General features: G+C 39.4%; 2 protein-coding genes across 4 annotated transcripts in view; both read right to left on the reverse strand.

Moving 5' to 3' along the window:
• Nucleotides 1-48: 48 nt before the first annotated feature.
• LOC131778172 (D(4) dopamine receptor-like) lies at nt 49-7,336 on the reverse strand. 3 transcript variants are annotated; one of them, XM_059094563.2, is made up of 4 exons: nt 7,246-7,276; nt 3,947-4,029; nt 2,016-2,330; nt 49-1,314 (listed from the first exon to the last, which is right to left on the reverse strand). In XM_059094563.2, exons 3-4 carry the CDS (start codon nt 2,320-2,322, stop codon nt 575-577), a joined length of 1,047 nt encoding a protein of 348 aa, XP_058950546.1. In that variant the 5' UTR covers nt 2,323-2,330; nt 3,947-4,029; nt 7,246-7,276; the 3' UTR covers nt 49-574. The 3 variants fall into 3 exon arrangements, with proteins under 3 accessions (XP_058950546.1, XP_066021834.1, XP_058950547.1); XM_066165737.1 differs by lacking the exon at nt 3,947-4,029 and having other exon boundaries at nt 7,246-7,336; XM_059094564.2 differs by lacking the exon at nt 7,246-7,276 and having other exon boundaries at nt 3,927-4,003.
• Nucleotides 7,337-8,673: 1,337 nt separating this feature from the next.
• The window catches only part of LOC131778161 (coiled-coil and C2 domain-containing protein 2A), a 29,671-nt gene continuing 15,377 nt past the window's right edge, over nt 8,674-22,967 (reverse strand). Inside the window, exons 27-52 of the mRNA XM_059094542.2 lie at nt 22,424-22,574; nt 21,700-21,862; nt 21,023-21,102; nt 20,752-20,810; nt 20,057-20,197; nt 19,594-19,662; nt 18,962-19,057; nt 18,472-18,563; nt 18,015-18,102; nt 17,527-17,612; nt 16,990-17,143; nt 16,190-16,299; nt 15,878-15,974; nt 15,648-15,746; nt 14,661-14,834; nt 14,476-14,565; nt 13,736-13,837; nt 13,414-13,503; nt 13,215-13,329; nt 12,719-12,849; nt 12,270-12,392; nt 11,389-11,447; nt 11,163-11,228; nt 10,829-10,864; nt 9,659-9,734; nt 8,674-9,178 (exon numbers count right to left, since the gene is read on the reverse strand). Of these exons, the coding sequence (XP_058950525.2) occupies nt 8,984-9,178; nt 9,659-9,734; nt 10,829-10,864; nt 11,163-11,228; nt 11,389-11,447; nt 12,270-12,392; nt 12,719-12,849; nt 13,215-13,329; nt 13,414-13,503; nt 13,736-13,837; nt 14,476-14,565; nt 14,661-14,834; nt 15,648-15,746; nt 15,878-15,974; nt 16,190-16,299; nt 16,990-17,143; nt 17,527-17,612; nt 18,015-18,102; nt 18,472-18,563; nt 18,962-19,057; nt 19,594-19,662; nt 20,057-20,197; nt 20,752-20,810; nt 21,023-21,102; nt 21,700-21,862; nt 22,424-22,574 (2,742 nt within the window). The 3' untranslated portion in view covers nt 8,674-8,983. The remainder of the gene's footprint in view (nt 9,179-9,658; nt 9,735-10,828; nt 10,865-11,162; nt 11,229-11,388; nt 11,448-12,269; nt 12,393-12,718; nt 12,850-13,214; nt 13,330-13,413; nt 13,504-13,735; nt 13,838-14,475; nt 14,566-14,660; nt 14,835-15,647; nt 15,747-15,877; nt 15,975-16,189; nt 16,300-16,989; nt 17,144-17,526; nt 17,613-18,014; nt 18,103-18,471; nt 18,564-18,961; nt 19,058-19,593; nt 19,663-20,056; nt 20,198-20,751; nt 20,811-21,022; nt 21,103-21,699; nt 21,863-22,423; nt 22,575-22,967) is intronic.

Raw genomic sequence — 22,967 nt, forward strand, 5'->3', positions numbered from 1 at the left:
AGTTGGAGAGGTAGTTGTTTATTCTTGTTAGAAGTTGATATGAGTATCATTACGCCTTTATTCATTGGATCCGTTTCAGATATTGACCGCAGTTATGGGAATAATTACTCGACTTTCTGTTGTCAGGGGAATAATACTGCTGAAGATATGCAAACTTATATAAAAGTATTGGCACCCACCTTTTCACCCCATAGTGAATATGTTCCAAACAAGTTTTAATTTATTTACAGCATGAACTGTCTTTGAAAAACAATTATTTCTAAGGTGTCTCTATCATCTACCAGTAGATCAAGTAAATATAACGCGAGTTATTATCTATGGTGCCACGTAGAAAATAGACCACTGATGAACTGTAGGTGTTGTAACTGTTTCATTGCTCATTCGATCGAAACCTGTTTCAAAGGCTAAACCGAAGAGGCTCTTGTATTTTTGTTGCCCCTTGTCGCTGTAGATACCTGAACTCGGAACTGAGGCAGCACTGTGAAAATGCCACTATTCCCCTTTTTTTAAGCTGTAAAAAGCTCCAAAATGGTCTTTATAAAGTCTCCAGCTCAAGGCCGACTCCGCTCTGCCACTATCTCTCAAAAGGTAGAATACATTTACAGTTAAAAGTCTCGGACAATGCCTTCCTTATCTCGGAATTAAAAAAGCCGTATATGAATGGATTAAGTGCACTGTTGCAGTATAAAAGGATGATAGAGGAGTGTCTGACAAGACCCGGAACAGGTGAGATTGAATCTGTTAAGAGAATCACGACAAATGGTGTCCAGGAAATCAGAAAAGTACATGTGACAATGAGAAACGTTTTGAATATTTTGATCTCCCGTTTCAGTCGTGCTCTTTGACTAGTTTTCTTAGGTGCTCCTTCTGGACTCAGCGCGTTCTCCGTAAACGTCGAAACAGGAGCCAGCGATGTCTCTTGCACGTGTATTCTGGTCATATGAGCATGCGCAATGAGAAACACCTTCATATTCACGAATACGAGAAAAAATACCGGTAGAATATAAGCTATCACAAGTACAAAAACAGAGTACTCATATCGCAAACCCCAGATCGAACAGTTGACGCCGTTTTCCTTGGAAGCATGCGTGCCGTACGTGACGAAGCCGGCTAGTAGCAGCGCGCAAAACCAGGACACTCCGATAATTTGCTTGACTCTGCTTTCGTTCATGCGTGACAGATAATTTAGTGGTGAAGTCACAGCCAAGTATCTGTCTCCGCTGACCACACACAAGTTGTATATGGAGGCGCTGCACAGAATAAAGTTCAGGAATAAATAGAGGTCGCAGGTGAATCGACCAAAAGTCCATCGACCTAGAGATCAAGTATACTGAAGTAAATAAAAGAACACAGGTTTGTCTCCTAACTATTAAAAAAAATTAATGAAAGTAGACGTATTTACCGTCTAACCAGCTCTTGCTTGTTTCTGACCCATCTACCTCCTCCTTCCTCCCCCTCTCCCTCCCTCCCCCCTGCTTCAAGAACATTTGTCAAGTTTCCGATGACGGCTTAATCGTGTCTCCCATGTGGTGAGAGGTCAAGTCTCAAATCTGTTCAACATCATCTCGTTTTTCACGGCTTCCGTTTCTAGGCAAAAATCATACTAGCAATGGGCGATGACTATGCGATAAGTGAAATTTCTTTGAGCGTTTGCAATTAGCAAACATAATTTCGATCAGCTTTGGCTCAACAAATCGGTGGATCGATTTATCATTATCATCTTTTTCTTCTATCAGTTAAGGCGAGCTTTCATCCCACGCTATTGTTGAACCCATTGTTTTTTCAAGATAGAGAAACGCTTTTTTGGACAGTCCGGCTTTGATTTACTTTAAAAATTTTTCTCCGGCGAAGGGCGGAAGGACGGTAGCCAATTTGCATTATCAACCGTCTCAGTTGATGAAACCAGATTATCTTGCGTGAATATCCCCCGCTAACACAGCACCAGGGTTTCTTAGAAACCTACCTTCCTTCTCTTAAATTTGTGTTGTCTATTTTCGATTAAGTAAAATATTTACCTGTATTCTGATAACTAATGTGGTAGCCCAAACTTAGCGGCAAAACCAGCAAACCCGTGAGGAAATCAGAAAATGACATGCTAGCCACAAAGTACAGTGACGGGATCTGCATGCGCCGACAAACCCAGACAAGTCGACATACCACAAGGTTACCAACTGTGGCAAGGCATATGACCATGACGAGGAAACTCGCTATGATGATAGTCATTGGACCCCAAGGTGAATGCGGCGCCAGTTCATTCCTCGCGATTGTCTTGCTGGAGTTTTCAGCACTAACGTGATTTTGAAGTTGTTGCAGGTTATCCATGATTTCATCTGTGGTGAAAATTAAACCAGCAAAGAAGTGAGACGATAGTATCTAAAATGAGAAGGCAAACATCGAAGAAAAAAAGTTTGAGTCGGCCGTGAAGTGTGAACACCTGTAAGCCAATGGAAAGTCTGTGGAAGGATCAGCTGCCTGATGTTGTTATCAAAGTGCTTCGTAGGTGTCGATGAGATTTGTATTCCCTTAAATATTTTTAAATAGCTGCAACAAATACATCCATATCGGTCTCTTTGTTTGGTCGTCACCTTAGCTGGAGTGTGGGCCGAGTGTGACATCGAAACAGCTTAACCCAAACATAATTGCAAATCAGGAAATTTTGACTCAAACCCCTTGTTATGAACTTACCTAGTGTCGAAAATAAAATGAAGCTTTGGATTACGATGTCAAACGAAAATGAAATGCTTTAAAATATCATCTTTCAATATTTCATCGTCAAAAAACCTTCTGTATAATGAACTTTTGACGTGAAGGTCTCTAGAGACACTATATTTATCGTTTCGTTCGACCCGAATGTTTGACTATGAACTTTAGTTAGAGGACTTTGGTAAGAGCATCTGCACTTGAGAAAGCTCTCCGCACTCGAAATGGCTCTCGTGTTAGACAAATATGCTGAGATGAAACATTAGGATAAAATAAATTTTTTAAAAGCAAACTACTCCAGGAGCAAATCTCGCTCATTTTTTAAAGGAAACTTCAATCTGTTGTGCATAGATTCTCCTACAAAGACAAAATCTAGCGTTACAGCTCGCAATAGTTTTGTGGATCAAATAGTTTCGATAAAACCTTACTGAAGAATATAGGTCAGTGAAAATCTGGAAAAGGTGGAAGATCCTTGAAATTTTCCCATTACCCTCTTGGACCAATTCTTTAAATGGTAATGTAAGGTGAAAGCTATGTCATCTGTGAGTGAATCATCAATTTCTTTTCAACGACTGAAAGAGGTTTTTCTTTTCGCAAACATGTTTTATTCGTTTTCCAACATATCAAAGTCAAGTGTTGGGATGGTTATGTAATAAATATTGTTGTTATGTAACAGCACACGGCATGCAGCATGTGGGGTCGAGAGATTCCAATGTCCAGAGCCCCGCTCTTTTTTTTTGCTGTTAAATCTAGTATTATAATGGAATCTTATCATAATGTAACTATTTACTCTGCAGGGAAATGTACACTACTCCTTAAAATTTTGAAAACAGCGTTTTCTTCCCAAAGGTTTGCTGTACACAGAGAAAAACGAATGAATCTTTTTTTGTTTACACGACGCTGAATAAATTCGAAATCACAACAATATTGCCGCTGTCATCCTCGAGCGTGCGCATAATTTGAGAAGTGATGTCAGTGCTGTTTCCTATCGCTCCGTTTATGAACTGGATTGTTGTGTTCGGTTTGTTTTAGCGAAGAAAAAAGATACGCGTTCACAAATTCACCCCGTTTGAGGAGTGCTCCAATTTGTTGAAATTTCATCCGAACTTGTGTGGACGAGAGACAAACGGGTACCCGTAACAAATAAAGTGGCGTTTTAAAGTTTTTCCGGCCTAGCAAAGATGGAGCATAAATTTCCACAGCGTATGAAGCATTCGTTCACTCACCCCAGCTTCCCTTTTCTTACCCGCCTTTGTTTCCTTCAAGGAATTTCTGTTTCAGTCTTGTGGTCATCATATCGCCCCTATCCTTTGGATCATGCCTAGTCTGCTATGAAATAGCAGATAAATCAATTATTTATCAGAAGATTCGCTCTAGACCTTTGCGCGTATTCAGTTTATTGCAGTTCAAGCTGAGGGTCCAAACTGTAATAAACAGTCACCGAGTGTGGATAATGCAACCCACAGTTCAAAAAGTTCCTTATTTAAAGGAAGAGGTCTTAAATGAACGGATATTGAGCATTGCGTATTGCACAATTGTCCGGTAGAATCTTCACGCACAATTTGAAAAATTAGTTGCGATTGTTGAATTTCCTTTCCCCCGTCTATTTAATGCAATCCCTTTTTACTTTCATTAGACATTTTCGTCGCTTCTCAGGAACTTATTTTAACAAATTATGTCTTCAATTTCACTGTTCTAACGAGTATAGATATAACATGGTTACGATGAAAAAAATATCGGAGATTGCGTTAGTAACTCTACATATAGTGAGCAAGGACAATCACATTGAGAGCGAGACGTAAGAAGCGCATATATGTCCACTTTAAATGTCTAAGACAATTTCATAATGTACCTGGCTAGGGCTCTCTTTTTAATGCTTATTTACCGAAAGTTTCCCGTTACTATTACACTAGAGTACTGTTAATTATTGAGGAATATCGGCCGGTAAGATATGACTTTCCAGCTGATTTCTTAACTTTAATTCCTTCCTGACATACCTAAGCTGCGTTTCACGACGTATTTCACTGTGGGAAATGTACGCTAGACACGAAGGAAAAGGTGTTTACGAGTCTCTAATTACACATATTTTTAGACCTCCCTGAAAGCTTACACCTTTGGTGGTAAGACTAATGCCTATTTATTAAGAGCACAAGGGCAGAAGCGATCATAATATTTCCTCTTCATGCGCACGGCTGCAGCAAAGCCTACGCAGTGGACACAAACAGATGTTGTGTGAAAACTATGATCAATTATTAAAATTAAAATCAGAGACAAAAGAAGGCCTATTTACTCTGACTCGGTAGGATCTTTAAAAGGATCAACAAAGTGCTGTCTAAATTTTAACGGGTGTTTGTGTTTTTTGGATATAAAAGCCATCAACCAGAGAATGAATCAAATTCACTCTCGCGCGTGCACAGAAACATGGAGTTGGTTTTCTAAAAATAGAAAAAAGATTTTTTTTCTTAACAACTTTAATATCTTTATGCTTCAAGGTGCGGAAGAGATTTTAAAATCGAAGGGAAATTATTCACTTTATCTCATTAGGTCAGTATAGCTTTCAAACCAAAACTAAGAAAACTTATTTAATTCAATAAGGAAAGGTGAATTTTAGTGCTCAAGAGGCAAAGAACGAGAGAAATTATTTACATTTGAAATTAAACAACAATGTGATATTTAAAGTTTCAAGAGTACAAGCGCTTGCTTCAATTAGAATATTTATTTCATCTTGGTTGGCTGTTGTCTCAATATTTTTAATTAACCACACGTTGCTGTGTTTCTAAGAGGTGAACAAAGCCGCATAGAAATGGTAATCGGAAAGTTCACCTGCAATAAATAAAATAATTTTACAGTAGAGTGATTATTAATATAAACCGCACAAACGTAAGTGAAGGGCTGAATTAGAACGCTCCCTTTTTCAGTTCATGGACTGATAAAGATGATCTTGCTTTCCATGTTTTTCTCTCCTCCTCTAAAGAATCTAAATTCGTATGCTAATTGTAAGATCTGCTTGCCTTCATCCATGTCCAATCAATAGAGCGTTTGAACGTCACAGGTAGATATATGGTGTGGATCACTTTCAACACGACAAATTTAAAACCTTGTTGCCTTGTGGATTATGAATGATATTTCATACAAAGGAGATCTGATCGGGGATTCTTACTATGCTGAAGTATAGATTGTTGCAAGCCTTAAATTGGATCATAGACTTTTCCTTCTACGAGCTAGATTTATCACAAGTTAATTTTGGTGTGCGATTGAAGGAAAAAAAAAAGACATCACCTCGAATCAAATTACACCCCAATTTTTTTTCATCCTATATTTAGCTTTCTGAACTGATTTTGATATCTCGAGAAGATGTATATTGGATTATCGGTCAACTAACGGACGTAGTGAGGAGATGAGTAGGTTTTTCTCTTTTTGATTTTAATCTTTGGAAAAACAAAACAATCAAACTCGTTGGCATAAATGTATTAGAGAAGAGACATATTGGAGTATCTTAAATTATCTGAAGTGGACTAAAAAACAACAAATAAGAGCTAAATGTTTTCAAAAACAGGTGCAACAGAATGGAACACTTAATAACACGAAATTACTTTGAAAACAATGTAGCTTTTTTTCATTCTAGAATAGAACAATAAGCCAGAAGCAATTTTAAAGCTCAAGAGAAGTGTAATGGGCTTGTTGAAAGGGCTCTAGACTTTCTACCGCGCATGGTCATGAAAATAACCTCTAACGAGCATGAATTGAATACATCCTCTCTGCCTGTCGAATCAAATCAAATTTCCTTTTCACCAAAAACTATTTAGTCTCTCGAAAATTACCGGAAGACAGGAAAAAACTCAACTGGTCTAAATTACACTGAAGTGTAACGATCGTTCAGTACATTCAGAATCTGTATGGATTGCAAATAATTTTTCAAGGAACCAAATTTACCTGCATACTCTAACGAACGTATGAATTAAAAACATGCTCAGAAACGGCGTTTGAAACGGTTTTGACGCAAAGTAAGGTTTTATCACGGTTTTCTCTGTATCTCCAATTTGGCCGCTATCTTCCAGTAATGAAGACATCTTCATTTTTCTCTTTAAAAATTTCACTCTCTTTCCCGACTTAAGAGTACTGAAGCCTGATACTTGCTCAAAACGTAAAACGATTCAAGTTAAATTCTTTGAAACCATTAAAAAAGTTGCTCAGAGTGTGTTAGAGTCAGAACAAAATGTAGTTAAGATTGGCCTGGCTGTTATTTATTTACTCGACATGGGTATCATTCAAGTAGCATCCAATTTGATTTTACCTTTAGAGGATAATAGTAATATTTACCTCTGAGTCAATCCAATTTATTTTCGACGCAGGACGAATTGAATACTCAAAAACAGTGTTACACTTCGCAGGTTATCTCGGATGCGCTCTTAACGGTATGGACTTGTTGAAAGTGCTTCGTATCGCATGGAAAAAGGGTCAGTCGAGTTAAAAAAAATCCGTTAATGATACTATCAATCGGACAGAGTTGAATTGGACAAACTTTGTGTTCTCTGAAAAACTTACCGGTCCTGATCTGAAGGTTTGCGACTCCGCATCAGACAGATAAAAGTCAAATATACATTGACTCAGTCTGCGTTTAGCAAATTGACAAATGTTTTGCTAAGTCTGCTGAGTCAGATAATATAAAAGGCTTTTTTTAGCGCAAAACCTCGTGATACGCCATTTAAGGAGTGCACCGGAAAATAAATGGTTACCACCAAAACAAAAAGGTAGCTTTTAGATTAATTTGAATGAATCACTTTGACCTGTCAACAATCGACGTCTTTGCATCTGAAACAAAAGACCTTCGAATCCTACACAAGGCAAGTGTCAAAGGCCATACAAAATGTTAAAATCTTATTTTAGCTTTTAGTCCGAGTCGAAAAGCTTTTCCAGCACATATAAATAAGAGAGCAGAGACAAAAGCGAGATAAACCACAACGTAATTTCAAAGAAACGTGATTCGAGAAACTTCACCTACCTTGCGCATTGTTAACGTGTCATACCATGAGAAAATAATAATTTTCTCTTGATTACACCCAAGACAGGCGCACAAAGCAAAAATGAATATTCATATGCAGTGATTCAAAATCACTGCTTCTTAATATATTTCTTTCGACGGAAAATGCACGTTTCGCGCGAAGTTTTCTTTTCCCCGATATACTCCACCAGGTTTATCATATATATAGATAGAGATTTAATTCATAGAGGGCGATTATTTTTTTGCGCTCTTACTTGCAATAAGCTATCATATTTGGGAAAGTTAATGGGCACCAGATAGCATAATGTTGCCAGATCTTAATGAAAGATGAAAAAAAGAGAAGTACATCATATTCTATTCAAAGCCAAATTATTTTGCCAGATCTTAATTGAAACGAAAAAACAGAAATACACGATAATCTATTCATAGCCAAATCTGGCGCCAGGAAAATGTTCAAGAAATGCACGCAATGGCGAAAATTGCGCATTGGAGGAAATTGCCCCGTGGTAAACAGCAAGGATGGCATTTGTCACATTCGTGAAGTTGGCCTAAATCGTTGCATCTGGCAACATGGCGGACCTTCGTGAATTGAGTCAATTTCCTTAGTTTAGTGGTTTGATTCATGCCTTAATTAAGCATGATTACTTCATTACTTCTTTTGCTAAAATGTTGACCTCAAGCCTAATTTATAGGGAACTTTTCTCGAATCTTTTCCGCCCTCTTTTTGTTTTTAAGCGGGTTTTTCCTTAGATCGCAATGTTTCAGATATGCCCCAACTGTTCGCACCACGAAAGCAAGGAAAGAGAAGAAGATAAAAAAAATTAAATACTAGTAGCTTGCACAGGCCATGATCACCTTACAAACTTTTAGACTTTCACTCTCAAATGAACCGGTTGTAGAGAAAGTTCCTATTTTCTTTTCCAGCAAAAAATCCATTTTTCTCTGCTTTGGTGCGTTTCTTTAACCTTTTTTGCAAGCAGAAAGCTTTTTTGCTGACCCTTTTATAACTCAAAAAGCCTTTATTGTCGTTATTTTCATATAAAATCTTTTTTCCAGTATAAATGAAGGACAGAACTTAACCTGTTGGTGAAAAGGTTACGTAACAGTGTTCGAAGAGCAGCAGGCCACAGAAGGAAAAATAAATAACTATTTACAATGACCTCAACTACAGTGTACAAAGCCTGATACAATGCGAGCCTTCCTGAATAGTTTTTTTAAAAAGGAATTTCTCTCAGCCACTCCCGAGGCGGCCAGGAAGAGGAACAAGGTGCGTGGCCACGTTTAATAACCAGCTTTTCTTCTTAAGGTTCCCACATAAATCCACAGCGAAAACACCCCCTGGGGGTAGGGGTGAATGTGTACAGCCAAAGCGAATTCTACATCCGGGTCCTCTATTGAGTGCACGCCAGTGCTGAACACCGCTTCCGATACCGGAGGCATGTCGGTAAAGGACATGTTGATGGGAAAGCCAGACAACTGAATGGAATCAAAACACTTGAGTCAATACAGTGATAATTACAAACGCCATGTGGCTGCAGTTGGTTAACTAACCCTGACACGCACAATATTGGTTGAGTAATGATCATTGTTCCCTACGTCTGTCAAAAACTTGGTCAAGATAGCTTGATGTTATCTTAAGACAACTGATAGGTTCGTCAATTCTCATCACCTTCTTTCCAGTTGACATATTCAAAGAGTGATCATGATCATGAACACAGTCAATTAATAACAAGTTAGGGTTAATGTTGGGTTAGGGGAGGGGTAGGGGGGCAGTTGCCCAGGTACTGATATTGATCCGGTACATGTACCTGGTTCACCTTAAAAGGCAAAGTAACAGCGGGCTGCCTCTCGATGATTCTAATAAAGCTGGAGTGCCTTATCTTAACATAATTCTATCCTATTTTTAAACTCTGAGTTTACGCGAGGACGTTCATTAAGATACCTAAGCCGACGCACCTTGTAAGAGGCGAGGATTTGGTCCAGCTCAGCCGCATGATTTACATTAGCAGTGTTACTGACACTCTGTTCCATGCTGAACACAAAAAAAACATACAACACTGTTAAAACAATTATAAATAATTCACCGAAGTGGATGTGAAAAGTAAATATGCGAGGTTAACATCTATCATTTTCACCGACACCGAGGTTAATAACTGTTTTAGTATATACCACAGAGAGACCCAAAAATCAGTCATTTCTGCTAATATACTGAAAAGTGGTCGGGACTTATAACCAAACGGTTTCTATTTTGTATACATTGAGGAAATACCCTAGCTTCTTCTGTTTCAAAACATAATATCTTCAACGTGCGCAGTGAACGCACCATTCACAAACCCACAAGTGAAAAGTGTCATAGAAACCGGGTTCATCAACACTCGAAGAAAAAATTCGTATCTGCGCATGGTCATGTTATGAAACGGCTTTTTAAAAGTAATAAATGGGAAGGATAGAGAAAAACGCTCGAAAACGGATGCGTTTCCAAATGAAGACGAACTGATTTGAAAACGCTCTCAAAAAAGTGGAGACATTTGAAAAGGCAGGCATATCGCTTTAGTGTGGACGGTCGAAAACGGAGCCTTTTCAAAACTACGACTTTGGATGACGTCAAAGCGTCGTGCAACCTCTTTTCCGGGCTTCTCGTCTAAAATTAAAACAAATATGCCGGACGAGCAAATATATTTTTGATATTATTGACCTGTTTAATCGCTCGTTCGGAACTTAATATTGCGTTATTTACCCTTTCGCTGATAACTCTTCGAAGAGGAATATTTATTCTAAGAGCATTGGTTCTCTCCAATGGTTCGCAACGCAAGACTCAGGCAAGTAAGCCATATCAAAGACTGAGAATATTTTGGATTCGAACAGGACGAACAGGCATGCGCAGATTAACGGGTACGTTACTTCAAGTCAAATATGCGTTTTGGAATGTTTTAGTGCGGACAGTCAAATACGCGATGAAAACGCTAGTGTGGATGCATAGAAAACGATGCGTTTATAATATGACGAAAACGGAGCGTTTTGAAAACGCATTAGTGTGGACGAGGTCTTAGATGAGGCAATAAGTTCATTGCTTTCGTAACGTGCAATAGCATAATTCTGCTGTATGTTAAATTAACTCCTTTTTACCTGGCTAAAAGACTCCTGAATGCTTGTGTACAATATCTGGCAAAGAAAGACGAATATCATTCCAAATCTAAACCTAGCATGATGTTTCTTTGGAGAATTCAATTACTGAGGTTAAGATAATAAGCTTCGAATAATTCCAATGAGAATATCTTTTACTTTTCCACATCTTGCTGGAAAAATAAATATATCATTCTATGTTTTCACACACAATCCGAAAGAAAAATCTCCATAAGGCTGCCAAATGACGAGAAACAGAGGCTTTTAGACCAGTGGCTGCCAGTTGTCAGCTCCCACGCAAAAAATAACACAGTGAAACATTTAACGCAGTCGTTACCTGTTCCATCGGGTGACAAAGCGAGGTCTCCAAGACATAATTTTCTCTCGCAACATCTTTTCAATCCTGAAAAACGCGAAGAAAGAACGTAATCTAAATTATGTGTCATGATACCGTGTCGGCCATCATAGTGAAGACTACCTTCAGAATTTAATCGAAGAACGGTTTGCAAATACATGTTCAAGTGTTTTTATTTCAGTCTTTTTTAAACGGATAGAGTACGTACTTTTCTTGAAGTCCAGTAACATACTCCTGGTCCACACGCTTGTAATCAAGGATTTCCCTCTGAGGAAGGAAACAAACACAACGATATTCTGCTTGATCAAATAAATAATCACGGGTAGTCCTCTGCTCAACGCTACCAACAAAAACAAAGACTATATTCTTTTAATTAACAACTGAGTTGAAAAGCGTCGTAAATTGGTCACCGTAAAGAGTTAAAAGGCTGGCGTTTCGAGCGTTAGCCCATCGTTAATCGCTCTGACGAAGGGCTAACGCTCGAAACGTCAGCCTTTAGACTCTATATGGTGGCCAATTTACGTTTTCAGCTCAGTTGTTTCCACTAAACTACCTCTTATACTCTCCTACCAACGCAGCACCACAGTTTTTTTAGAAACTTACTCCCTTTATACATTCTTTTGTGATTAGTTGAAGTTTAGGTGAGCTAAAACTCGAGACATTGTTTTTTCCCTCTACCTCTCTAACAAAACTGTATACTGTATCAGTTGGGTTTCACTGGTATTCACTCCGCCCTCTGGTCTCTCAGAGTTTGTATAAGTATCGAAGGTTACAGTAAGAGTGCTTTTTGATGAGTGAAGTTAAACCAAAATCCGAGTAATCACAAGAGCAAATCACAAAAAAGGGAAAAATATCTCAATATTGCCATGACAGCTGAGGTATAAAGAAGCGCATTACTTGAAGCACGGGAAAACACGAGTGACCCCGTCACGATGAGTTGTTTGAAATCTTGCGTTTGATTGGTTGAGAGAGTGGCGCCAGTTTTCTTGACCAATCAAACGCAAGAAGTAAAGAAAAACCATAGCAATCCAGAATTACTTCAACAGACAACTGCAAACTGCTCTTAAAATGTCCTCAAGAGGTTTCTACCTGGTTGCTTAGTAACCCCGGCCTTGGATACGACTTTGTAAAGAAAGGCTGCCACGAGTTGGTCTTTGTTAGGTCAAACATCAGTCGATACGGCTCTTCGGACACCTGGATATTAGCCCAGATCTAACAAAGGAAAAAATGAAACAAAATGAATTAAGAATCAGTTCTAGGATCTGATAAGCTAACAATTCACTTTCCGCCAGTACGTTAAAAAAGGGACGTTGCTATTATGAGCAATTTAGCTTCTATAAGACTTCGCTTTCCAAATTGAAGCAGGAGACGATTCGAAGACACGTACAAGACTCATAGAAAGAGAAAACAAAAACATGAATCAGTACTCCACTAAAATGTAAGTGTTCTTCTGTGGTAAGTACAAGCAAACCGTGGAATTCCTTATTAAGTATAAGGAGTAACCTTATAAAATAACTCCCTTGTACTAGTAAACGTACATTTTCGTGATTAAAGACACAACCAATGCTCTTTAACGGGCAATTTGTATCCTGTACATCGTATTTATGTCCCGTGTGAGCGTTCCACAACAGAGGGGATCCATCCAACGTCAGCACATAAGCCGTGGAGCCTGGAAAAGAGCTTAAGTTAAGAAATTGAGCCCACAGACAATTAAAGCGAACGCATGTTCAACAGATAAGAGGCATGACAATGGCTGTTGGTGTAGAAGACGGTTAAGGCTTATCCTAGGACAAAAGTAATACCAAGTTTTGATCACTTCTCCATCAAAGGCATATTTTAGGGCTAAAGTCTTGGGCTATTTCCTCGTCAAGTAGTGTGAGAAAATTGCAGGAAACTAAAACAAAACCAGAAAAAATTTTATGCAAAGCCATAAACTAAGTCAAATATTAGCACCAATCGATCCGTTATATTCGCTAGGTCCTTTTTGAAAAACCCGGTCCATAGTGATATTTTAGTGATCTATTGTATACAAACCTTCAGGTATTCCTCTTCCGAGAACAACGTAAGCTCTCATGCCAATATGTAAGAAATAATTACAGAGTAGGACAGCATGTTCCTCCTCGTCCCCTGCCAACATTCGAAGAAATTCCTACCACAAATTAAAGAGAAAAGACACCTTTTTATTCTGGCTGCCATTACCTACAGCTGGTTCCTTTTTAGGCGTTGTACCTACCTCGGATGTGGACCAGATATCGCAAAGATCCGGAAACGCAGCAGAGTCAGATACAAAGGGAATCATGGAAACGAAACGAGCAATACGTTCCTGAAAACACAAAAGAGTTGCTAAAATTGGAGTCTTGTTCTTGCCACACTGAAAGCAACTTGTGCTCGGTTTTTGCGACAAAGATCTCCATAAGCGCGCTAGAAATTAGCTTATACACGCATTCTACGCTGTCGCGTGGCTACACTTGAAAGGTCGCTCTTTGTTCAACTTACATTTCCTACGTGAACAGCAATTTAAAAGGGAATTAAACAACATTTTATTTTACCCTCACCATTTTGTACTGTGTTTCTTCAAGGAGCTCATCAGGGGGATTCTGCGATCTGATGTACCGGGTCAAAAACACTTTCTTGCCTGCCAGGTTAGTTGCCAGTGCCTGTGAAATAGAGCGACCTTTAACTGATTAACGTGTAACTTCTCTTCACAATTTCGGTACATCAAGTAAATGGATGATTGAAATAAAACACCCTGTCAGCTTGAGAGTGACATGTTGATAAACATTGGGAAAAAATCCTCGTTTAAAGGCAGCAAGCGAGGTCACAAAGGTGGAGAGGGGGGGGGGGAGGGGAAAGCCGCACGGCTCTGCGTAGGGGGCTCTACCAAAAGAAAGCAGAGATAGGTAAGGATGGTAAAGCAAGCGTAGTGGTCGTATGATTAGATGCGAAATAATCGAACGCAAAGGTGGAGAGGGGAAAGCCGTACGGCTCTGCGTAGGGGGCTCTACCAAAAAAAAAAACCAGAGATAGGTAAGGATGGTAAAGCAAGCGTAGTGGTCGTATGATTAGATGCGAAATAATCGAACCGAACGAGGAAATATTTGGCTCTCATCCGGTCTTTCCACTCAATCAAGATGTGTAAAATATAAATAAAAAGAAATCAGTTGGTAAGGTGATGATACCTTTGAAGCTGAAAACAAAAATGACGAAAGTAAAAAAAAAAAACCTCTATAAATAACATTTAAGACAGATATTTGGAAAAAAACGGAAAGAAGACGTGTCACTTTCAAGATCAAACCTTGAATTCTCTTTTTGGAAACTTTTTCCTCAGGCCCTCAAGCCACAACTGAGCGTTATGTAAAAGTTTATCATCCTCGTTGCTTTCAAACTAAAGAAGAAAACATACAGGCAAACAAACAAACCAAATTAAAAGGTTGGTTTAGCATGTCAAAAGGAGAGTCACCAAGCGGTCGCAGATTTTACCCTTTCAGCCATAGGTTGTGAAGGTTGTAGTGGCGGTTCTATTGTCACAAACAGCGTCAGCAAAGTGTCATTTCTGGATATAATACCCAGGTCCGCTGGTGCCCCTGAGTGACGTCCCCGTTTGTGATAACCGAGGAGGACTGGGGGAGTATTCACACGAAAGGTGCCCTCTACCTGAAATGCAGAATTGACAGATATTAGACAGCTATTAATATAGGTAATTCCCACTCTTCCCATCACGATCAGTTATCTACCGTAGCGTTAGAGTGGCCGTTTAAGTTCTCAGTTCTCATAGGTTCCACGTAGTGTTGACCTTTGCAAGTAACTTTTTGCGGGAACTTTCAGTGAAAACCAAACAGTAAGAAACTCAATGGTCGAGCGTTATATCACTTTTAAATAGTAATCTGGATGCGTAATCACTGAGCTTAAGTTGACTTGTGGTAATTTAGTGTAGACCCTTAAAAAGCTACTTGTTTACATGGCGTCAGTAGATACCGGGAGAATCCTCTATCTCAGTGGTTGAGCAGTCGAACTACTAGTAGGAAAACTCTAGAGCAAAAATTTACCTTGCAAATTGGCACTCTTAGTACCCGCGGTATCAACAAACGCTTTTCATTCTACTAATTTATCCTTGTTTTTTCTCGTTACCATGTTCCCGCCCATACCGTAGCTCCATTTTCTGCATATAAACACACACAACCCACAACTCCTCTAGTCGCTCTGACGAAGGGCTAACGATCGAAAAGTCAGGTTTAGAAATTCTTTACGGTGGCGAATTTACAAGCGAAGGTTACAAGTCTAACTTCTCTTACAGGAATTTGAACTATTATTTTTACTACATAAGTCTATACCACAGACTTAAAATATTCGCCTTTCACGCAATTGTCGGGCTTAAAAGAGATCATCTTCACTTACGTTGCCAATGATATTTCTCGATGAAGACAAAAGAGGGTGCCCGTAAAAGTGATTGTACAATGGCCACAATACCTTATTATTGAAATAAATAGTCGAAAAAGGAATCTCAACACTTCCCAGCCAGTGGCGCTCAAGTCGTTGATGAATATTCGTGGATTGTTGGCGATCATCCTAGAGCGGGGGAACACAACGAAGCAAGTGAATCAAGACTGAGGTAAAAGATAAAAGCCAAGGAAAAACAAGCAGTTAAATAACCGCGTAAAATTCATGAAACAAGCCGTGGTGCAAAACTGATTTCTAACTTGTAAAATGTTGAATACGACTTCATCGAACAGATTAAGATAAACCACATCGTTGACGGTTTGAAGATTCTCAGGCGAGTAGTCATTGTTAGGAGCTCTGCAGAAAAAGAACAAAACGAAAAACATATCAGTGAGGCCAACTTTATCTGGACAAACCTTTGAAAATGTAAGTGAGCCTCATAAGCATATTGAAGGAAATTTCTGCTGAAAGAAAAAGGTTGAAATGTTGCCTTCTAAACTTAACAATCTACGACTAACACGGCTGTACAAGTTGAACCAGGTGCAGAAGATTTAAGAAACTTTCAAACTTACTTGAAGGGTATCATAAGCTCCTCATTCCAGCTTGGATTAGGACCATCAGCTACTGAAGTACTAGCAAATTGTCCCTGAAACACTGCCTCCACGAAGGGACGGACTTGCGGCTGTCAAAGATTAAAGCATAATCAGGATTCATTTACAAAATACACTTCGCGCTCATTGTACAATCTTTAAGTAACCCACTAAATATTTGAATCTTACTTCGTGTGAGATGGCACCCAATTCTGTGGTCTGTTACGTAGAAACACTCTCGAAGACATTATGGTCAAACAACAAAACGATACATTTACAAATCCCTAGGTATATTCACGGCATCAAAGTTACAACTACGACCCAAATTTCTCTATAACAACTTTGGATCCTCAGTTATAACTTTGAATACGTATCGTTATCTTTGGATCCGCATCGATATCTTTGGATCAGCATGGTGTTATTTTCTGATCCGTGTTATAACATTGCACCCGTAGCTATAACTTTGGATCTGTAGTTACAACTTTGTATCTGTGGTTAGAACTTTGCATCCGTAGTTTAAACTTTGCATCTGTAGTTAGAACTTTGCACTCGTAGTTATAGCTTTGTACCCGAGCCGAGAAGTTTGGATCCGTAGTTAAAGGTTTGGATCCATGTTATTCCTTCTTTGCCAAAATACATCGTTTTTCTTTCATTTAGAACAGAATTTACAAGCCGTCGTAGTGCAGAGCAGCTGTCGTTTTCAAATGATGGCTTACAACAACCACGTGACACAATGCAACGTTACATTTGAGTAACGGGAGAAATGTTTGATTTAACATTACCTTCCCCCACGGGTCACTTGTCGTTCGGGGGGCTCCCTGAGGACCACTTGGAGGAGCCCCGCCATAACCAGGACCACTTCCTGAAAACATATTAGGGGCCCCAGCGCGTAATGAGCCTCCAGCGCCAAAACGAGCTCCGGCTCCTAGAGAACCACTGTTTCAGGAAGAGGAAAAGTCTTGTCATTGTTGTGCAGTTGCAGCTCAAGCAGGGTTCATAAGACGTTCCCATGGGAAGGGAGTTAAGAAAAACAAACTTTTTCAATAAAATATGAAGGAAAACAAGAATTTTAAAGAGTTGGTTGGGGGTATTGTAGCAAACATCCTACGCGAGAGTGATAAGGATATTTTCTGTTACAACACATCCCCTTTTGGAGAACACGACAGACGGCAGTGGGATCGAGAACTGAGGGATCATAGTATTTCTTAAAGTAGGACTGGTTTGCTACTCTCATTTTGTGCACCTAAAGGTAAATAACAGAACCTTTCCTTCCCCCTAAAAACCATCAATCAATAATTTCTATCATTACCAACACCTACCCTGCCGGCTGCACATCATTCCGGACAGGGATATCCAAAGCACGCACAACGTTTATAAATACTTTAACATCACTGACAGTCAGATTCTGAGAAGAAGCAAAGTTATCAGTTTCTAACGAGAAAAATGAAATGCTTTGTTGATAATCAATTAGAATTTGATAAAGATAGATTAGCCGCCAAAGTAAATTTTGAGAAGTTGATGTTGGCCTTTCGTTGGAGCAGCGCAGTAAAGGATTGTGGGTTGTTGGAGTGTTCGTGCACAATGTATTATCGTAATGACTGCTGCATAAATAACTCAATTAGATGAATGAGGAGATTTTTCGTTGACTCGATCGGATGCCATGAGGGCAGCTTGACGGTAAAGTTTTGTTCACACGGTTAGCAACTTTTAGTGATGCCTGAAAGTAGGTTCGAAGAGGCTCTTAAAACAATGGCCTCTGTGATGCGGTGCGGTAAGGTTGAAGGGGAATTTTATGGTTGCCAACTACCTGAGCTCCTACTACTTTTCTTTCCTTACGGACAGGACGAAGCGGCCGTCTGGGAGCGAAGAACTGTCCAAGGCGAACTCCGATCTCACTGAAAAAATATAAAGCAACGACTGAAAGATTACCTAGAATCCTGTGGAGTTACGGTTTGTTTTGTAACATAAGTGAAGGGTTTTAATTGTTAGAACGGAGATGTGAAAATTTAGAGACTATTCATTCGTCGCATCTCTTTTATACAGACATTAAGCCAATGACAATAAGTTTAAGGTTTAAATAATCAAAATGCAATTGTTTGGAAAAAAGCTAAATCACAAGGTCTTAAAAACTTCTGAAACTAAATTTTTAATAATTCGTATCTTACAAAGAATTGTCTTAAAAAGTTACACAAAAGTTAAGAGCAAGCACTGCTACAGGTAATTCAAACCAATTGAGTCTAAAAGTGGCCAAAAATAACACTCACCCGATGTCCGGCACTTCGTCCTCTATGATCATGTCCTTTAGTTCGAGCTGCCGTTGGGCGACCAGAGAACGCTGCGTGACCTCATTTCGGATCTTGTAAGATGTAAGCAAAAATTAAGGCAATGCCTACCAAAGTCGACGTTTTCGTCGAAATACACAGCCCTGACATTGGCTAAAGCGCTTAGATAGCAACTTGAGAGACCATGAGGAAGTTGTTCTGTGCCGATTATCTGCTAGTTATAAAATGTGCCGTGTTTGTCCGCGTTCAATCCTGCGATCTTGGTCTGTTGCGGCAAGGCCTGTGTAAATTATCCATTCTTTTTTTATGTTTAATTTTTGGGGTAGAAACAAAGTGGGCAACAGTTATCATGTTTACATTTCGATCGTCTAAAAATGGTGTGAGTGCTTTCATAGTCTAGGGACTAAATAGTGAAAAGAGTTGGGCGTAGGAAAATAGACCCTTTTCGGTAAAAAGCTAATTGAAACTGTACCTTATTAAGAAACTTGGTAACAACTGTTTTGTGCGATGATATTTCATCTTCAGATTCTTCTTCCTCCTGCTCGCCCCGCATTCTTTTTTCATAAGCCTTTTTAAGACAAAGAAAAGAGCGCTCAGATGAGCTGAGTCACCATTCGAACATTTCAAAACAAATGTAGCTTTGATTTCTCAACAGGCATTTTCAATCTGTGTAAATCGCATCTATCTCGAGCCACCCTCGTTCCTTTTTGATGTAATCTTCCCATGTTCTATCTACTATCTACTTGGTTAGTTTATGGCTCGTTCCTATATAAGAAGTAACTCTGTCACTCCAAAATTTCGCCATTTTATCATACTAGGGCACTGGAATGCACAAAAGATGACAAGACATAACACCATGCGGGCAAAAAGACAGAAAGGAAACGGAGCAACAAAATGGCCGCACTGAACAATTCGAACCTCGTTTCCTCCCCCCGCCGCGTTTTTTAGGCTTCGCTATTCAAACAACGAACTTATAAGCGGTTTGACGATAAAATAGCACATTTTGTTGATTTTCGCGCAGCGAAAAGGTATCCGGCTTAGGTGCCAAACAAATGTAATGTTTCAAACAGTAGTTAGCGAGAACAAAACCATAAAAATCCTCACGTCAAACACTTTGTCGGGTATTTCTCTGTCCCGTGATGGGATCATTTTGAAATTCTTGAACTCAGTCACCTGAAAAGAAAGTCATGATTGATCAAGGTCATACAAACCGTTCTAAATTCAAAATATTTAAAGAGCTGGTCTAATTCTTCCGACGGGATTAACCTCGTCGGCAAACATCTTTTGAAGAGGTTGTAGCAGTGGAAATCTATTTAATCATTTAACTCCTTGGAGTGACTCAAGCACTTCATTTCTCCTCACAGTATCACCCACGAATAACACACTAAGGTCATCAAAAGAAAGGAAATGAACGTTAAATTAAGACTGTAAAACAAACTTTCCTTGTCAGTGCCATTGGAAATATCTGGCAAACAATATGAAGCAGATGCATTCCGATGTTAGAGTGTAAAGGGTTAAATCCTAAACTGAACAGAACGTTCTGTCAATGGAAGGTCGCTCATCTCACCCCTTTGTCTCTCAGTTGAATAAGCTTGAATCGCTTAGACTTTGCAAACTCCTTTTGACTGACAAATTCACACTCTTCCTCCAACTGGTTTAGTCGAAAGTACTGTGGAGCATTTGGTCCATCCTGTACTCCCTGAGTGAGCTGCAAAAGGAATTGAAGTACAAGAAAGAAAATAAATTGCGTTGAAAACATATCCTTTTATTTTTTGGTACTATGAACCAAAGCAAAACCATAACTCTGCTATCAACATCTCTGATTTAGAACTAGAACTAATTCAGTCCAGTCATTTCAGTGCACTACAACCTCGTTACTCTAATTTACCCATTTTTGCCTAGATCATTTTTCAATTACTCCTTAGAACCAGTCCCAGATCGCGTAGGTTTAGTTTGCCTTCACCAGTGATCGGTCAAAGTCAGTGACAACTACCGACAAAAGTCAATTTTTTAGTATGCTTTCACCTGTAATTACAGGTTAATGTAGTTTGCTTTCACCAGTAATTGTTCAAAGTCAGTGACCACTAACGACAAAAGTCAATTTTTCAGTATGCTTTCACCTGTAATTACAGGTTAATGTAGTTTGCTTTCACCAGTAATTGTTCAAAGTCAGTGACAACTATCGACAAAAGTCTTTTTCTCAGGATTACTCTCACCCGGACCATCGGACTAAACGATCGATTCAGAAAATAAACCAAATACCTTGACAATGTTCATGATATCAGCATTGGCGGGGTCATTAGGATCCAGATGAGATTGCTCTGAAGGAAAGAGAAGAGCATAATTACCGAGAGTTCTGCCGTAAAGATATTAGGAAGAACTTACTTTATGGACTAGAGAGATCACGCCACTAACAAGACAGCAATTACAATTTACAGCCGTTCTAGCAAAACACCCTGAAGACTTGCAGTTTCTATCGACCACCGTCAAACACAAGCAGAAATCTTTTTTTCTACCAACAATTTCCACTTACCAATCCATTTGATTACATTTTGTATGTCAACCATTCCTGCTGCTCCCAAAGCTGCCAATGCATCGTACCGCTTCATGGCACTGATGGGAAGAAATAAATTGAATGTGCAGAGAAATAAAAGAGCAAAACAAGATACGAGTAAAATCAAGAGATCGCAAACTGATAATCTCTTATAACATTAAAAACAAACTTAAAAGCGAAAACGAGCGAAAACCCAGAATGATAAACGTCAACTTTGTAAATAGGACACCACAGATGTCAAATTTTGAGCTCGTTCTTTGAATGGGGAAATATGTCATTCGTTTTGTTACGAGAGAGAATATGATTCCCAAACGAGGAATGAACCGTAACATTCGGATTTCGAGCTCCGATGATCTACGACTGAGCCAGAGAAAAATCACTGGTGAAGAAGGCCTTCTACTAAGTTCATAAGTCTGTCAATTTTGTTCTTTGATCTGTTGTTTTGTCTGTTTTATTATTTCATTTTTAGGGACTTTACAAAAGTATTGATTTCATCACCCATTGGGAAAAAAAAGAGGTAAAGAGATTGAGAGTAAAGAGTAGCCTTAGTTTCTCTTTTGACTGAAGCCTTCGACTATAAAACAGGGTAGCGCATTCACCTCACCAAGTTAAAAGCTGAATTAGACTGTGCAGGAACCAAATCTGACCTACAGTACCTTAAATTGGAAGATGGTTTTGTAGTGAGTAAGGGTGGAGCCATAGCTTTGCCGTCACTACCTACACCCCAACTGACACTCGCTAAGACAGTACCAGATGTCAGAAGATAGATTGGGGGCTGCGGCTCAGCTGCATTGTTTGAGGTGAAGTCCAGCGGCTGCCCTGGAAAAGACCAAGCGAATTTTGAAATAAGAAAACGAATGCAGTGTGTAACCGACGCGATGGGCTTGCTCCTTCTGTGATAGATTCTGGCTAAAACGACCTACGTTCAACCCCTGGCTGAGTCTGTGTTGTGATCTTGGGCGAGACAAGCAGTGCTTCTCCAAACCCACCTTGGGTACAGATGAACTTTCAGAGAAACCGAACAAATTGTTAGGGGGGCGAAGAGTGGGCACGGGGGGTGGGGGGAGGGCGAAGAAAAGGGGGAGTGCACCACACTGCGACGGACTTAGCATTCATCTTCATCTGGAGAAGTAGACATTCTCTTGTTCAACCTATGCTGCTGACAGCCGGATAACCACTCGCAGGTATGGGCTACCTGGCTTCTAAAGTCTAACCTTTGAAGAGAGAAGTGTGTGGCTGTTATTGAATGGAAAAATTAGTGTAGAAAGTTACTAATAGGACACGTATCCCACGAGGTGATAAACAATACCCGAGAATGAAATCCTCCGATTGTGCACGGTAGCGATGAGGCATATTCCGAGGAAACTGTTCTGTACTCACCACTTCCAACACCTTCATGTTTGTAGAAAACCTGATGATCACTACTGAACTCATAAGAACCCAGCTCCACTCTCCCAGACATGTGACTCGGTTCAGGAATCGGTAAGAACAACTCAGCAACAAGCTTGCTTTGCATACCAGATTCCATTAACTAATAAATGAAGAAAAAGAAAGAAATGACGGTTTCCTTGTCAAAACTGAAAATTTCAAAACTAATCAAACAGCTTGTGTCGTTCTCTTGCAAAGTTTTGTACAGTAAGGGCCAGTGGTTGGGTTGATTAAGTTTCGTATCCCTTTCCCTTTTACTACTGAATTTGAAACCTTTACACTTTAAATTTAATAACCAAATGGTTCCTCTATAGGTGGCCTAAGTCTTTGCCATCCCGAATGCGGTCATTCTACTCATGCAACGTCTTACTTCCTACAGTAGGCGCATTCCCTGAAAACGCATGTTATTTACTGACTATAGCTCAGAGCATCTTAACGAAAAATAAATACAAAAACCCCCTTTCAAAGCCCAACGACAAAGCACTGAAAAAACAAT

This window comes from Pocillopora verrucosa, chromosome 4 (genome assembly GCF_036669915.1).
Source record: "Pocillopora verrucosa isolate sample1 chromosome 4, ASM3666991v2, whole genome shotgun sequence".
NCBI lineage: Eukaryota > Metazoa > Cnidaria > Anthozoa > Scleractinia > Pocilloporidae > Pocillopora > Pocillopora verrucosa.

Coding starts and splice junctions, on each gene's coding strand:
- LOC131778172 (XM_066165737.1), bottom strand. CDS start 2,322: ATGGATAACCTGCAACAACTTCAAAATCACGTTAGTGCTGAAAACTCC. Junction 1,315..2,015: donor CATTAGTTATCAGAATACAG/GTAAATATTTTA, acceptor CTTGATCTCTAG/GTCGATGGACTTTTGGTCGA.